General features: G+C 41.3%; 1 protein-coding gene and 1 pseudogene across 2 annotated transcripts in view; both read right to left on the reverse strand.

The window, feature by feature from the left end:
• The window catches only part of ern2 (endoplasmic reticulum to nucleus signaling 2), a 94,872-nt gene that overhangs the window by 65,600 nt on the left and 12,365 nt on the right, over positions 1-16,907 (reverse strand). For both annotated transcript variants that reach the window (XM_088007684.1, XM_088007390.1), the window contains exons 2-3: positions 12,091-12,208; positions 11,969-12,002 (exon numbers count right to left, since the gene is read on the reverse strand). In XM_088007684.1, the coding sequence (XP_087863810.1) occupies positions 11,969-12,002; positions 12,091-12,208 (152 nt within the window). The remainder of the gene's footprint in view (positions 1-11,968; positions 12,003-12,090; positions 12,209-16,907) is intronic.
• On the reverse strand, positions 1,738-11,958 carry LOC148161014 (uncharacterized; annotated as a pseudogene).

Genomic DNA, 16,907 nt, shown 5'->3' on the forward strand with positions numbered 1-16,907 from the left:
CAGACCCGTCAAAACTACCAGCCCAGCCAGCACAGTCAGGGAGCCGTGCTAGTTACAGGGAGCAACTCTGACATTATTCACAATGTGTGAGTTAACTCTAGACTGATTGTAAATTGTAGTAGCCCAGCCGCCAGCTTACATCCCCTTTTTTCTGTCTCGGTGGTACAGCGGTGATGTCAGGGACTCAAGGCTGAGTTACAGTGGCAATTTTGGAATATCTGGTTGACAGTTCGGGTTGAGTGCGTGCGAGCCAAGACAGCGGTATTGCTGGGTTTCAGTCACGTGACCCGGATGGCGTTTCTCCGGTTCAAAACAAAGCAAAGTTGATCACAAGTATGCTAATGTCCTAAATAGGAAGCAACAGCCAAGATATCTCGAAAACATATGCGTATATTTAGGATATGATCCGTATTATCTCAGTAAAAAAAATACTTCTACTTTTCTTATAATCTTGAGGATTTACCTGGTGTCAAGGCGATCCACCAAACTAACTACCTGGAGCTGCAGACCTCATATTATGCATGAGACAGAAGAAAGCTTTCAAAAGCCTGGAGAATACAATCATCTAGTTTCAAGTTGGGTCAAGAATTTACAAAGCAAATTCAAAAGTGTTAGGTTTCCAGTGTAAGTGTTGTAGATTAAAAATACAGTGTTGTTAAACACTTGTTTGGTCCAATTCAAAAACATGAGTGTTAGTTTCCCTAAAACAGGGGTGCCCAAACTTTTTGAGAGCAATATCTACTTTTTCTCTCACCAGCCGCTTGAGATCTACCTCATGACACAAAGACATAAAAATTGCAAATTAAACTCTATTGACTTATTTTATCTGCGAATATGCATCAGTTATAGCAGAAATAATAAAGTGACAGAAAACCTAACGCAGTTTCTTCCTCAGTGAGATTCTGACACTGGGAGCAGGTTACTGGTTTCTCAGTCAGAAGCTGGTTGCAAACCTGAGGCCAGCAGGTGTCAGTCAGTCATGTAGATCTGAAATTTGGTTTGATGACCTCAATATGAGAAACTAACCCAAGGGTAAAGGCAAATCTTCGGAAGTCGGGATATAATTAATTTAATTTCACATAATTATCGCTGTAGAATTAGTTAAAACTTAATGAAATATATTTGTCCTATTTGATGTTTGTTGTGACATATACTCACATACGAACGAGGTAATTAGTCTAAGTTTGTCGTTTATTGAATGTTCAAAAACTACAGCGGGTGTGATGAGCCACAGCAAAGATAAACAAAGGTAAAACAGCCCGAACAGGTGATCAACTCTAAACCACTCTTACCTTTTTACTTTCTGTCTCTTTGTCGTTTAAGCACACCCGTTGCCGTGGTAAACGCCTCCGCCCGCAAGCCGAGCAGAGATTACATTAAAAACACAACATTCAGTCCGTTACAATTGTAATGGATAGAGAACTATTTGAATTAAGTTATCTAAATTATTCAAATTTGTATATTATTTATTGTAAATTATTTAAAGGATGTTGCAGGTTGTTTAATGATATTTGTCTGTTTTGATTACCACTGTTGGTGGTTTGTTTTGTTTAATTGTATTTGCACTTTAAGTTTTTTGTTGTTGTTTTTTTGTACCTCGCGGGCTGCCGTAGCCAAATGAGGGCAGGCCCTATAAAAGCTGGGAAATCACTGTATCAATGAATAACTTCAACAAACTGTCGGATGTGCTTGGCACTGTTAACGTTTAGCGTTCCCCGGTGAAAGCAGCGAGGTACATTTTATTTTGTTGTTTGTGTTGTAAGTTTATGTTTATATTCTAATATTTGTATCCGTTTAGTTTTCACAGTGACTATGGTGACTGAGATGGGTGTGGTGACTGTTTGATGATCCACATCAAAGAAAATAAACAAACCATGAAAATCACCCGTTGAGACTGCGCAAAAATTAATTCACGTGCTGGGGAGCTGCTACAACAATATCATGTTTCCAGGCTTGATATTTATTCCTCGATTATTAATAACCCTCTCATGAACACAGTGGTGGTTGAGTAGCTAATTTAAACTCCTACTCTGCTCGTCAGTCGGTCTTTGAGTCGCCTTATTTTTTCTTTTTCTTTTTGTTAATGGGACCGAAACGCACTGAATTGCGCAACACCTTGTTCAAACAATAATTACTGAGATTATTAATTTTAACACGTCTCATTGATTTTTTTTATAATTATTATTTTTTAATGAAGCTACAAACGTTTAGGATCTTTGTGAATATTTTTGATAAGCCCGTCAGAAGAGTAAGTGCTGCTCTCAGCGTCCTGGTGGCGTTCAGAATGTCATCTGCCGAGATCGACTCAAAACCTTCCGCGATCGACCGGTCGATCGTGATCGGAGTTTGTTATTCCAAAGAGTTAGATAAAAGCAATACTGTCCAGTGTCGATTTCTAAATTAACACCAACACTAACTCAGTCAGGTGTTGATTTAGAAATCCACAGTACATCCCAGTTAGTGACATATTTGTGACGTCACTTCAGGGAAGGAGTTACAGGAAGTGGGGGAGGGGTGCAGCAGGCCCCTGGGTCCCATCTGGGCAGATGGAAAGTAAAATATACATTCAGGGATCCAATATTTTTAATCACATCTAACAAGAGCTTTAAAAGGAGAACTCTCCTGTGTTGAAAATTGTATATGATACCCCAGTAGCTTATATAGTAGGGTGCCCCATTGTTGAATCATGGTTGCTAAAAACCTTACCAGACTGACTGATTTTAGTGACATAGTGGGCATAAAATATTGAATAAAAGTTGTGCTACATTACTGGCTTTATTTTCACTCTTACATTTAACTTTATGACATACAAAACTACAAATGAATCGTCCTTATTGTCTCCAGGTGCATTCTGGGCAAAGTTTGTCACCAACGTCATCATCAGTCACTTGGAAACAAATGGCAAACTAGCTAGAGCATTTCTACGGACATTAACATGTTTTGAATTTGTATTGTTTCATCATTAGTGACCAGTAGCCTGATGTTTCTGTTGTTTTCTTGGTTTGTTGTACCAAGAAAACAACAGAATGGATTTCAGAATGACATAGTGTGGTGATGAAACTTGTTAGCTCCGCTGTTGCAGGCATGTCCATGTTGTAAAGTTAAATTGTCATGGGCTTTATTATTTGGGCCAGGTCATTAGCCCCGACCCCGGCCCACGCCGACATGGCATCTTGTCTGGAGCTTATTATAACAAGGTAAGTTTCATGTTAAAATGATCATGTTTTTGACTATTTTTTATGGAGGCATTAATTTTCTGTTTACGCAAGAGTATCGATTCATATACATACTTCACTTAACGTACGTTTATTTGTTTGGATATCACGGTATATACAACTGTTTATCTTAACCGAACATTAAAACTGTCAGGAAAATCTGGAGGCCATTTGAGTTAATATTATTTAGCTGCGGGGGTCATTTTTCTTTAAGTTTTTGGCTGTAGACAGCAAAATGGGGGAGTGGCTGTGCTGAACCGTTGACTTGCAAACCCAGAAAGCAAACCCAGGTGTCAAACTCCAGTCCTGGAGGACCACTGTCCTACAACATTTAGATGTGCAGCTGGTGCACCACACCTGAATAGAATAATAAGATGACTAGCAGGACTCTGGAGAACGTATCTACACAATGAGGAGGCAATTGAGCCATTTGACTCTGGTGTTTTGTGCTTGTGGCATATATAAAAACTGCCAAAATGTTTTTTTTTAATTATTATTAGTATGTCATATTGGTGACTGATGTCCATGCTGTTTGATGTTTTGAAATAAAAGTAGATTAGATATACATGCGGGACACTTTCAGGTCGTTTGCCCGTTTACACTGCAGAACGCATACAGGTCGCATTTACTGGCAGTGTGAATGGCCCCGGCAAAAAAATCGGAATTGCCAAAAAATCGGAATTGAGTCACTTCAGGCTGCACTGTGAACGCACCCAAAGTGCTCCCGTTCAGCCGCCAGACCCACAGACATTGGCCTATTTCTGTGTGGCTCCTGATCACTCCCCCGGCCTGGAGGAGCACATCCTCTCTCCATGGCAGCTTCCACGGTCGACCTGACACCAGCTGCTGCAGACTGGGAAACCACGCCGAGTTCTTGCGCTCGAGAGCTACCAGGATTACCGACAGCTGTTCCTCCCGAACTCAGTCCAAGAGCCGTGGAATCAGTGGAACTGGAGGAAGCATAAAAGAGCATTTTTGGCCATGGGTTGTGAGCAAAGGTGTCCACCCCTAATGGTGGGTTCTACCGTGGACTCAGTGAGAACCACAGCTGGCACTGCGCGCTCTCCCGCGTGGCAAACAGGTCCACTGCCGCTCTCCCGAATCTGCTCCATATTTGAGCGACTAGCTCGTGATGGAGACCAGGGGCAGTTCCCATGGTGAGGACTGCCCCTGGACATGATGTCCGCTCCTCTGTTCAGGACGCCGGGGACGTATACCGCTCTGATCGAGAGCAGGTTTACGCGCGCCCAGCACAGCAGCTGTCTGGCGATGTTTAACAGCTGAGCGGAGCGCACGCCTCCCTGGCGATTTATGCAGGCAGCTGCCACTCTGTTGCTCATGTGGATCAGAACATGTTGACCCTTCAGCAGAGGAGCAAAGTGCTGAGTCACCTTCAGCACCATGAGGAGCTCCAACATGTTTATATAAAGAGTCATGTCGTCTGGCCACTGAGCTCCAACCACCTGAGACAGACACGTTCCTCCCCATCCCGGCAGCGATGCGTCTGTGAACACCGATACGTGTTACCTGGGTCTGCTGAGGGGAACTCCCTCTGCCAGAATGCTGGGGCTCCCCCCAGTGAATGAGATTGGCTCCCACTGAAGGAGGAACAGAGATCATGCTCCTCTTCTGGCGTACAGGATATATGTGCAGGCGAGTGAACCATCTGAAGGCATCTCATGTGTAAGCCAATAAAAGCAGGTCATACCAGCCATATGCAGTGTTTGCAGCGCTGTTTCCACACATTTGGAAAACGTGTACAGGGCGAGACAATAACCAAATGGCAGACGGTTGTACTGATACTGGGTCCCCTGGAAGGAGAAATGCAGATACTTCCTGTGTTTCAGGATGATGGGGACGTGAAAGTATGTGTCTTTTAGATCTATGGAGATGAACCAGTCATCCTGGTGAACGTTTTCCAGCACTTGTCTGGTTGCTAGCATGTGGAATGGCCTCTCCACGATCGAGCTGTTGAACAGGAACAGATAGAGAATGGGTCTCATTCCTCCTGTTTTCTTGGGGACCAGAAAATATCGGGAATAAAACTCTGCATTTTCCTCTCCCTGTGGAACCGTGGAAATTACACCTTTCGCCACCAGTTCCTGCAGCTCTGACCTGAGAGCGGCATTCTGCTTTGGAGGTGGTAGAAACGTCTCTATGATCTCCTTGAAAGGTGGAGTCCTGCCTCCAAACTGCAGTGTGTAACCCCTGCTGATTAGTCGATCCAGCCACCTATCAAGGAGCATGCGCACCACCGCCACTCTGAATAATTTTCTGAAAGCGGCCGTGCATTCATGTGAGGTGCTGCAGTTCACATGAACTCCAGCCAAGTCAGAGCCCCTAACGGCGTCCCCTGCCTCGGAGATTCTCCGGGGGACTCATGGGGGTCTGAAAGGGCTGGTTATTAGCCTCCATGCCACATGACGCAACCGCATTCATGTCAGGCCGAGGGCGAACCCGTGCACTTCCTGAAGGGGAGTCAGGGTGCTTTAAATGGCGTTTCAGCGCAGACCGCTGCCGGCCAGATGACACAGTCGCCACTCACAAAGTAAGATGAGTGGGAAGCTGCAGCCGGAATCACAGTAGGCTTTGACTGTTCACAGAACGCACTCCCAGATTCAGACTGCTCAAAAGAGGCAGACTTATCTACTGAGACAGAAAAATTCTGTGTAGAAACCGCGGAGATGCGGTGCCTCCTAAACAGCTGTTTGTGCGAGGACGCTGCTGTGAGATCAGCTGATCTGACAGAGCTGGAACCTGCAGGAATTTTGCTCTCAGCGACATGTTTGTGTTTTATTTCAAAACATCTCACAGAATCACACACATTCCCCCGAGCTAGTCATTTCCTAGCTTTTGTCCGTGGTCCCTGCAGCTGGTCAGTTCCGGAAGGTTCGGGCTGACATCCTCTGGGAAGACGCTGGGTACCTGGGAAGAAATGCCGAGAGGTGGAGCGGATCGGGAAGAGGCTGCAGCACCTGTGGAGCGTCTCTGTTGTTGATGGCGGCCACGTCCCTCCAGTGGCCGGAGGTGCGTGGGGCAGGTTGTGGCCCTACCAAAAGGGAGGACGGACTCTGAAACCTCCTGGGTCTTTTTAGACTCCGATAGGAGAGACTGAAAATTGGCACCAAACAGTGCATCAGGGGTGATGGGGCCATCCAGCAGGTTCTTCTGAAGCTTCTCAGACATAGACGGCAAGTGGCGGAGCCATGTGGTACTCTGGATCAGAGTAGCCCAAGCAGCTATCCGTGAGGAGCAGACCGCTGAGGTGGCACACAGATTGAGTATGGCATCAGCCGCCTTGCAGAGAGAGCCCTTCAGCTCCTCTGCCAGCGCAGCTTCCTCCAGTCTCTTGGAGATGCCGCATGCCAACAATGCGGCTTTATTGGTGGCAGCCGTTATCTGATAGGCGCACTGGTGGGCGCCTATCAGAGAACCTGGTAATCAGCTGGTTGTGCTTAGAAGGAGGTACAGGCCGCTGGGCTAATCCTGACGTCCTGGCCCCAAACACATCAGTAAGGCCCGGATCCAGAGGAGGAACAGAGGGAAAATTCCGCTCCGTGAACCCTTCCACCCTGGTGATGGGTGGAGACAGGTGCCCTCAGCTTCACGCGATCAGCCACTTCCTCAGCTATACAGACCAGTCCGGCGGGAAACTGAGGCCAGATGGGGTCGGGTGGCGACTCGAGGCGGAGACAAACCGTCCTGCCAGATCATTCAAACGTGGCGGGGGAGGGTGGGAAACAGGAAGCCCCTTAGCCCTGGCCACCTCCTCGATCAAGCTAGGTAGCTCGAGGAGGAGCGAGCTCACAGCTGGGAGCTGGTTTGAGTCGGACATATGGAGCCCAGGGTTGACTAAGCATCTGCTCAGCCGCCTACCTTCCACCACGTTGCTCCAAAACGCTGCTGCTCCTGCTGTCGCCCTCGTCCTCTCTGCCGGCGAAATCATCCGATTCCCACTCAGCGTACCTAGCATCCTGCTCAGCGTAACTAGCATCTCCCCACGAGCAGCGACCGGACTCGGTGGGCCCGTCGCCCCACCAAGCGCCAGCCTTGAAAAAGGCTAGCCTCCATCTCCTCTTCTCCAGCGGGAGGAGAGCACAGGAGCAGCAAGAAGGCTGAGACATCAGGGTGAGGTCGGCGTGCTGGGGGCCCAGGCATTCCTCGCAGATCCGGTGTGTGTCCATCAAAAGACATGATGTACCCCGTCTGACAAGACGGGCACAAACGGACGGTACCACTGGAAGACATCTTCACTCTTAAGACAGTGCTTGTACGCTTAAGAAAAAGAGGGAGCCGTTTGTCCGGTCTTACCATTATTTATACAGACCAGGGTGGGGCCCTCCCAGTGCTGCGCTGCGTGCGAGGGATAAACCCACTAGCGATGGCCTTAAAGGGCGAAGCCTATGCGAAATAGAACCCGTGTTCGTGTCTGTTCGTGGCCAGACACGAAGCATGTGGGGGAATAGTAACAGCTCACGGTGACTGTATGGCTGGATAGGTTATATTAAATTCATTTAGCTTTTTTATTTTTATTTTTTTGGCATTAAAGTCCCTCTGAATAAACATTATATTTTCTGTCCGTGACTCAGCACTGAGCTAGCTGCTAACAACATTAGCGCTCTGAGGACAATCATGCTAGGCATAAAAATAATATATCTTACGTTTGCCAGAGTTTACTCTGGCAAACTCTGGCATTGATAGTTTCTGCACGTCCTGCTTTTAGTTGTAGATTGGGGATCCATTTTTCTCTTTTTTCAGTAAGTTTTTTTTTTAAATTAACTCCCTTGTGACCAACTACCTTCGAAACACAAAAATAACGTTTATCTTTCTCTCTATTTGAACGGTTGGAACAGGACTCAGACTATAGACATTTTGATGCTGGATCAACAGAAATAAATGGGCTGAATTTAATTCTGGCCCTCCATGTGCATTGGGTGACGCCGGTGCTACGTCAGCTGAAACCCAGCAATGGCGTTTATAGTTAAGGTTACATTGGAGCTGCCTGCAAGAGCATCTTTCAGTTTATGTGAACGCAACTCGGTGCGCGCGATCAGCGCCGAGTTACAAAGATCCAGAGGTGTACAGGGTGTTGTGACACACTGCCCGTGCGTTACAGACTGCAGTGAAGTTAGTTTCGAGTTGGATATTGGATATTCCAATATCCGCCGAGCAAGCGGCGTTTAGCTCAAGGTTGATCCGATTTATGAACGATAATTTTGGCCAGCCATTCTCCAGCTCCCTCCTCAAGAGCTTGGAGGTTCACTTAGGGACTATCAACAAATTTCTAAACCAAACACTCCTGTCATACAAATGTTAATAAATGCCTTGCCTGATACAAAAAGTGGTAATTCATGCTTTTACATGAGACACACTACCCTCTATTAAAATGTCCAGTCATATTCAATATTTTAAATAACTTTAATGTTAAATAATATAATGTTAAATAGCTTCCATATTGTGTGCCACATTGACTAGAAATCAGTGTGTAATTGTTGTACTAAAGTCTGTATATAAGGCACATGCATTTTTATTCCATTTTAACAAAATTTTTATTACCTATTTTTTTTAGTTTAAATTTAGTATTTCTCTTCAATAGCTGGGGCCTCATGCATAAAAGACTGCGCAGTTTTCGCACTAAAACTTGGCGTATGGAAAAATTTAGAAAAGTGGGGCGCACAAAAAAAGTCCGATGCATAAAGCAGTGCAAACGCACGTGGCCATGCACCTTTCCTTTATAAATCCTAATTTGTGGGAAATAGAGCACAGCTGCTGGTCCGCTCTGTCGCTACCCACAAATACATGTGTAAATTAGTACAACTACCCAGAAGTCTGCCACCATCTGAAGCAATAACCATGGCAATGTCCTTGTTTGAAGCAGCATAAGAATATATAATAATAATAATAATTGTACATTTTATTTAAAAGGTGCTTTGAGGGCACATACTATCACCTCGCAAAATCCAATCTAACTATGAGTATTGTTCTTTTAACTTTTACAAAGTAAACTTGCCAGCTCCTTAAAATCTTGAATTTAAATGTTAACCAATTTAAATATTTTAATTTGTGTATGCTGAAACCATTTTAAATCAAATTCAGCAGCATTGATAATCTCAATAAACAAATGCTACATGTATATATCTGTGGTCTTAGCATTTATGAAGCAATATTAGCATTTATGAAGCCCTGAGGCTTCATAAATGCTATACCTCAAATTGTCATTATTCCAGTATTTAAAAAAATGAAAAATCTTCTTTTCCCCTCAATGCTATTTAAACTGATCAACAACATTCTCAAATTTCAATTCCCTATTAAAACCTGCTACTGACCTCATTATTTGACTCAGGTGTGTTTAAGTTGAGACCCATCTAAAAGTTGCAGGAGACCGGCCTTCGAGGCCTAGAGCCCACCCCTGATCTAGGCACTTTGAGTAGTAGCCTCATGCCATCATTGTATGCCATATACAGTTTCTGCAAGCTACTTTTTTTTGTATCGTCCCCACAGATGGGCCGTGTAATAATGTGATTCATGAATATAATTTATCGTTTTAGAGACAAAGGAAAATTTCTTTGTTGATAGATTAAAATAGATTCATCTTATTTTTTTTCTATATATATAGAACTCTACCAACAAAAAGTCTCTCAATAATATACATGGCACTGTAAAAACAAAAATTTGAATTTTTGCTTATATCTTTTTAACAACCTGGGTTGTTATTCTTCTGTACCTAATTCATTTGTTTGTTATTGACTTTTGCTCAATTAAATTTCTTACGTATACACTGCAAATGGTATTTTTATTATAGTTGATCATGTTGTTTTTCATGTCTCCTTATGTCTTTTGTTCTTCCCATAATTGATGGAAATATACATATATTATTTATAATGTATAAAAGTATTGTTTGTCATTTAATTAGCTCTACATCCTTAAGAAAATGAAAAAATGTTGTTTTATAAGATAATTTATCTTTTACGGTGCCAATAATGCCAGAATTAATAGTAAATAATAAAGACGTGTGGTATTCTGATTTAGTAATATTGGTTGTGTTACCACCACCATGCTTCTAGAGGGAGTCGCAAGCCCGAAAAGATGCAACTAAAGAGCAGATTTAGAAGTACACCAAAAGCTTCAAAATTTGCTAAAAACTGTGAGCTGCGCTTAAGTAAATAGAGAGAGGTTCAAATACATTCTGAGAGTGAAACTCCTTCCTAAAGGTGAAAATATATCACAGATTTCAAAAGAAAATAAAAACGGAAGTATAGGAAATAGCGCCCCCTTCACTTCCGGATTGCAATGGTCCCATTTCCAAATAAGGTATGAGACTGACAGTGGTCCATCCCCGCCCCTTTCTGTTTGCTGCAGTGAGGTGTACTTGGTTTTAATGGGCGCTTTCTTCTTTTATTCTCAATTTTGACTTCCAATGATTCACTTCCTGCTAAAGAGCCCCCTGGTGGTTGAAGAAAAATCCACATATAAGCCGCACCGGGCTATAAGCCGCATGGTTCAAAGCTTAGGAAAAAAGTAGCGGCTTATAGTCCGGAAAATACGGTAGTTGTTTTTAAGACTAGTTGTGGATTTAAATAGTGTTTCACTGGTGAAGTTATTCAGTAATATTTTTACTTTTCCTGTCTACTTGGCATCTTTAATACAAAAGCACAATGGACTGCTGGTAGACCGCCTCGGCGCCCCGATCACTGGGCTTGGCAAGTTTTCTGGGGGAAACCCTGGAATAGGTTGTGCCATTGACAAGCTTGCCATTGAGCTCATCAATGGCACAAAATCAAACAGTGCCATGCAAAAGCATTCAGACCTCTTTAAGGTTTTCCCATTTTGTCACAACCACAAACCTTTATATATTCATGTATATGAGGCGATAATGCGATATCAACACATAGTAGTGCCTTTAATGTATGGGTCAACTGACTTTGCCTTCAAAAAACGGAAATTGTTGCCAATGTTCTTTGAAAAATATCTCAAGCTCAAGTCCGTTTTCAAGCCTGGTCCCAGACTCTCCATTGGCTTTAATTCTGAACTTCGATCAGCCCATTCTAATACATGAAAATTTTTTGACATGAAACCATTTCATTGCAGCCCTGGCTGGATGTTTGTCCTGCAGGTCGGTAAATATCTGCCCAGCCTCAAGATTTCTGAATCCTCCAACAGGTTTTGTACCAGGAGTGACCTGCAGGGGTGATGTCTCTGTCTTGCTGAAGAAAAGCATGGTGCTGCTGGCTTACTCTGTTTAACAGCAGAGATGTAGAATGTTAAATGTTGCCATCCGCTGGTGTTTTGTATGAAAGAAAAGCTGGTTCATCTTAGCCTCTTCTTCCATATCATACATCATTTCACTGGGAAATGGGCTTCTCAAGACCAGTTGTGTGCAGTGCATTACTAATACTTATTCTCCCACCTGAGCTCTCAGCAGCTCCAACAGTGATACGAAGGCACTCCTGGCTGATTCTCTTGTTAATGCTCTTCTACTCCAAGCTGAAGTTTTGCCATGTTGTTTACATTTTCAGATGATAGATCAATAGGAGTTTGTTGAGATGTTTAAGACTAAGGATATTGTTTTCTCCTCGATCTGTCTGCTGTGTTCTCTAGCCTTCTTCATACCGTTTGTTCGCTAATGTTCTCTAACAAGTAAACATAAAATGCAAACAGAAGGAAGTCGGTTCAGCAAACTGGGTTATTAATGCACATAAATATCCAGTAGAAAAAAATCCAGTTAAATGTGTATGTCCTGAAGTGTTACTTACTCCTCAAGGTAATTAGGCACTTGAATAACAGGGTCTGAAATATATTTAAAAAATATTGTTATAAAAAATCCCACATTAACAATGTGAGACAAAATAAATACAGCTAATACATGTATGTAAACCTTCTCTTAAAGTCCACTTGATGTCTCCTGTCTGCTTGGAGATAGCATGCAGACTGCCATCCAGGGTGGAGACAAACAGGAGGGACTCTGGGAGTGTGACTGATCTGACTCCTCCAACCTGAAGGATTAAAAAGGAAAGAAAAGCTTTTTCAGTTGTCAAAGATGTCATATCCAAAGATTTTACCAAACTTTGAGTACTTGATGAGTGAGTGTGAATGGGAGGGGCTGTAATAACTGCGTTGTGTTCCTTATTTAGCAGGATATGCTGATTCTCCCTACACTCACCACTAATAAAACACACAATGGTGAGAGTTTTCATAAGTGTGTCTCATGTTGATATTTTACTGATGACAAATTTCATTTGCTATACTATTTTTATAGTATGGGAAAGTCACTTCATCATTTAAAGCCTTATTGTACATCTTTATGTTTATATTTCAATATAAACATAAAATTGCAATGTTTTGGCAGGCACAAGAACTAAAAAAAACAGCTTAGATGTGGCCAAAGAAAAACACTGAAAGGCATTCAGAATGTCTGAAAAACCAAAGATCAACTCTGATTTAAAGGAACTAGCAGAACTTTTTCTATAGTAAAACATAATAAAACTTACTTTAGATATACTGTCACCTAAAAGCAATTTGTTTTGAATTTTTTTCTATATTGTTATAAATTAGTATATAACCACTCAAAATTCAGCTTCTTTTGCATATGCCTCAAGTGACACAACATATCAAGGCTGTTTTGTATGTCTATACAAAACAGACATACAAAACAGCTTTTGTATTTTTCTGTTATTTTCTTGAATAACAGTAAAATAAATAAACAAATCACTAAATACACTCAAGTGAAAAAAAATATATTTTAGTATATTTCAAACATACATAAATTTGTGAAAGTACACTGTAAGTATACTAAGTATTAAGTGTACTACCTATAAGTATATCTGAAGTATACTAAAAGTACACTTGCACCAATTTCGAAATTAGAACTTTAAACACACTTAAACATAATTGTACCAAAATACACTTTTAATATATTAAATAAAAGTATACTTTAAGTGAACTAAATATGAATGAATATGTATGAATTTTTAAGTGCCTTAATAATCTTTTATTATTTGTTAAAATTGCATACAATAAAAAAATTATAATCATGAGTTAATTTTTAAGAAAGTACCCAATCCATTTTCATATGTGTGATGTAAAACCTTATAATCAACGGCATTAGCTCCAGTTCATACTCCTATGGAGTGAAAATAGTCTCAAAATATCTGTGTGTATGTAAAATGATTTGTGCGTGTGTAAAAAGATTTGTGTGTGTTCTCGAGAAAAGTCGAGTTCATCCCACTTCCCCATGCTGGAGATTTTAGTTTAATAATAACAATAAATAAAGTTATCTTTAAAACTGATTACACAGGTGACATCAAGACCCAACAGTAGAGTCAGACGGTAATGAAATTAATCTGGTTGTGTGTGTTGTTATGGTGTCCTGCAAACTTTGCTTTAATTCTACTTTTTTCTATTTAATCATAAAAAAACATAATCAGGCAGAAAGAGAGTCATGGAACAGGAAGAGCAGGTTTCCTGAAGAAAGAGGAAGTTTCCAGCCTGCAGTGAATAAAAATAGTTCAGAGTGCTCATTTCAAGGCATTAAAGGTTTAAAGAATAAAATCTAAACATTTTGAGTAATTGGATAAAACCCAGAGTAAAATACTTAAATTAATAATGATAACTTATGATTAAACCAATAATTAATATTGGTTTAACCAATGGTTGATGTTGGTTTGATTATAAGAATATTTACACTTACTCTTAAAGTATTTACAGGTGAAAGAAGTAACTAACATGGTATCAAATGATTGGAATAATGGATTATTCTTGGTTTCTTTTCAGAAATGTCTGTAATAACTTACATCATGATTATAATAAGAGTAACTAATAAGATATGGTTATTATAAAATTATAAATGAATGCTAAATCAGATAAACTAAAAGGTTATAAATGTGATTTTGACATTGAACTTGAAATGTGGTCAAATGTGTAACTGTAACTAAAAGTAGGTGATAGGTAGATGGTAGGTGATAGGTCAGGGGAAAAGAGGAACCGAAAGGAGAGCAGAGGTGACCAAGACATTAGGTCATTAGAACAGATATCATGTCTCCAAGATGGTGATGGATATGAAATCATCTGTCCAAGCAGTCAGTACAGAAGAAACAGGAAGTGAGATTTTTGAGATGCATGAAGGAAACAGGTGCAGAAGGCAAACAGAGAACTTCAGAAAGTACAGCTCCAAGGGGACAAGGAAGTTCATCTGAAGTTTGAGGCCAACCAAAAGGCAGTTGACGTCAAGAAAAATGTACGTGAGGAAAGTTGTGTGGCTGCTGACAAGAAATAAAAAGGCACCAGACAGGAGGATCGGGGTTCTTTGTTCCGCAGCGTTCGAGTCGAGCACACATGGAGATGCAGAACGGAGGGCTGCGTGCTGATACCCCGGGACAATGAGACTGCTCACTGCACAAGAAAGAACAGGATCTGTTTACCCACAACCCGGGATTCTGATTCGACTGCGGCCCCACGCTCAACCCAAAAGATTCCAACGATGCTGCAGTGGACATGGGGAATAGACAAAGATCGCAATTGGATAAAGAACTGAGTTCATTGAGGATTCTCACCAGTTCACCTTTGGATTTATTCTAAAAGGATTCTGCCAAGACAAAGACAGGACTCCATCCATGGACGGTCAAGTTATCTGCTGCCAAAGATCGTCTCTGCATCTGGGTTTGAGTGAAAACTGCCTCCCCAAAGTTTCTATTTAGATCAGGACACAGTGTAGGGTTTAGAATTAGGTGAAATATCTAAATTTTCTTAAATCTATTGATTACTTAATCCTTTAAGTAATCAAAGAATTACTTAACAAACCCTTTTGTTAAGTAATCCTTTTGTTAAGTAAGGATTAAGCTGTATGTCTTTTCTCCCCTGCTAAAGCCTGCTAATAAAAATACTAAAGTCTAATTGATGCTGTGGACAGTTAAATTAATTGAGTAAACTAAAAATTAATTCTGATTAATGTGAAATCAATGTTAATGGTCCTAGTAAATTAGGGTGGCTTCGTACGTTCTTTAGTTCAGATAAATAATGACCCTGGGACTTATTCCTAGTCGCTAAAATTATCTAAGTGGTAAGAAGTGCACGTTAATAATAGAGGAAGAGCTGCCGTGAACAGATGTGGTTTATGAGCTCGGACACCGGCGGGGCTACTCCGGTGTCTGAATCATGGACTGAAGCGGGTCATAACGTCTGGATGAAGGTAGTTAGAGCTTAGACGAATCTTTCTCACTCCCAGCTTAAACAAAAGTTCTCTACATTCTTATTTGCGGTAATACCCAGGAATTAGAGGCTTTTTGGACCTGTGAGATGGAGAGCTGGTCAGTAGTCAGTCCGCTGGAGGTTAGGAGGAGTTAGGGGCGTGGCTGAATACTGTGGATTAACAGTGTGTAAAATGTTTTGTGCGTGCGTAACAGGATTTGTGCGTGTGTAAAAAGATTTGTGAGTTTGTAAAAAGATATGTGTGTGTGTAAAAATATCTGTGCGTGTGTAATACTGGATTTGTAAACCTTAAAAATAAAATAAACCTTCTCCTACGCCTATACATGTTGAGAAAGTACACACAAATCACCTGGTACGCACATACAAAACTGCATTTACACACAGATCCGGTTATGAGTGCACAACTATTTTTGAGACTCATTTCACGCTTCCGGGAGCTCCCAGATTTGTGTGTAGATGGTGCGTTTACATACTAGTAAAAGCTGGTAAAAATAGCCAGGCAAACCCAGAAGCAAAACGGAGCGTCCCGGTGGTCTGTACTCTGAAGTAAGTAGAAGTTAAAACCTGCAGGCTTTGCCCTCCGATTATGAGACATGGAGTAATTATAACTGATTTCAGGTTATGTTTTATATGTCTGGTATTTTGATACTCTGCCCTCCTCATATGTTGCTGTTAGCGGGAGCTAATGTTTATGTCAGCTATGCTACTTTAGCTGTTGGGAGCTAAGTCCGTGTATTTTTATTGTCTCATTCTGCAGTTTGAATCTTTAATCAATAAAAAATGATCTCTGTGTGGTTCTTACAGTACCTGTTTTGCCCAAAAGGTTCCAATCACATTTCTAAGTCAAGTTGCTGACTGATATCTATATCTTTATAGATATCAGTTTGTATCTATATAGTATCTATAGTTTGTGAGATATTCTGATTTGCCTTTTACTTTATTCACTAAGTAAATATAATTAAGTGAAATAAATTGCCTTTCGATTCTAGTTTATTGACTTTCTGTGTATAAATAACATTTTATATTTATCTCTACACAGGATGAAACGGCTGACTGATGGATCGGGTTCTGGTGTTATTTCACTTTCTGGATGATCAGGATCTTTCAGATCTCATCTACCTTCTGATCCGATGGAGCTGCTGCAGGAACACACTGATCCTCTTAACAGGATGCTCAGATCCAGGCATCGATGTCTGGTGTCCTGCAACATTTAGATATGTCCTGGTCCAACACATCTGAATTAAATGGCTGCTTAGGACAGTCAAGTCCTCCAGAGTCATGCTAATGACCTCTGACCTCATGATTTGACTCAGGTGCGTTAAAGAATAGACATCTAAAGATTGGACACCGACCCTTATGAACTGGAGTTGAAGCCCTGCTGTACAATTTTCACTTAATCGTAATTACATTTATTTGCGTACAGTGGAAATTTTACCTGTGTTGAGGTAGATGAGTTTACATAGCGTCTTTACTTCAAAACCATTTTGG

The sequence above is a fragment of the Poecilia mexicana genome, unplaced genomic scaffold (genome assembly GCF_051168715.1).
Source record: "Poecilia mexicana isolate PSO_F unplaced genomic scaffold, ASM5116871v1 scaffold_1, whole genome shotgun sequence".
NCBI lineage: Eukaryota > Metazoa > Chordata > Actinopteri > Cyprinodontiformes > Poeciliidae > Poecilia > Poecilia mexicana.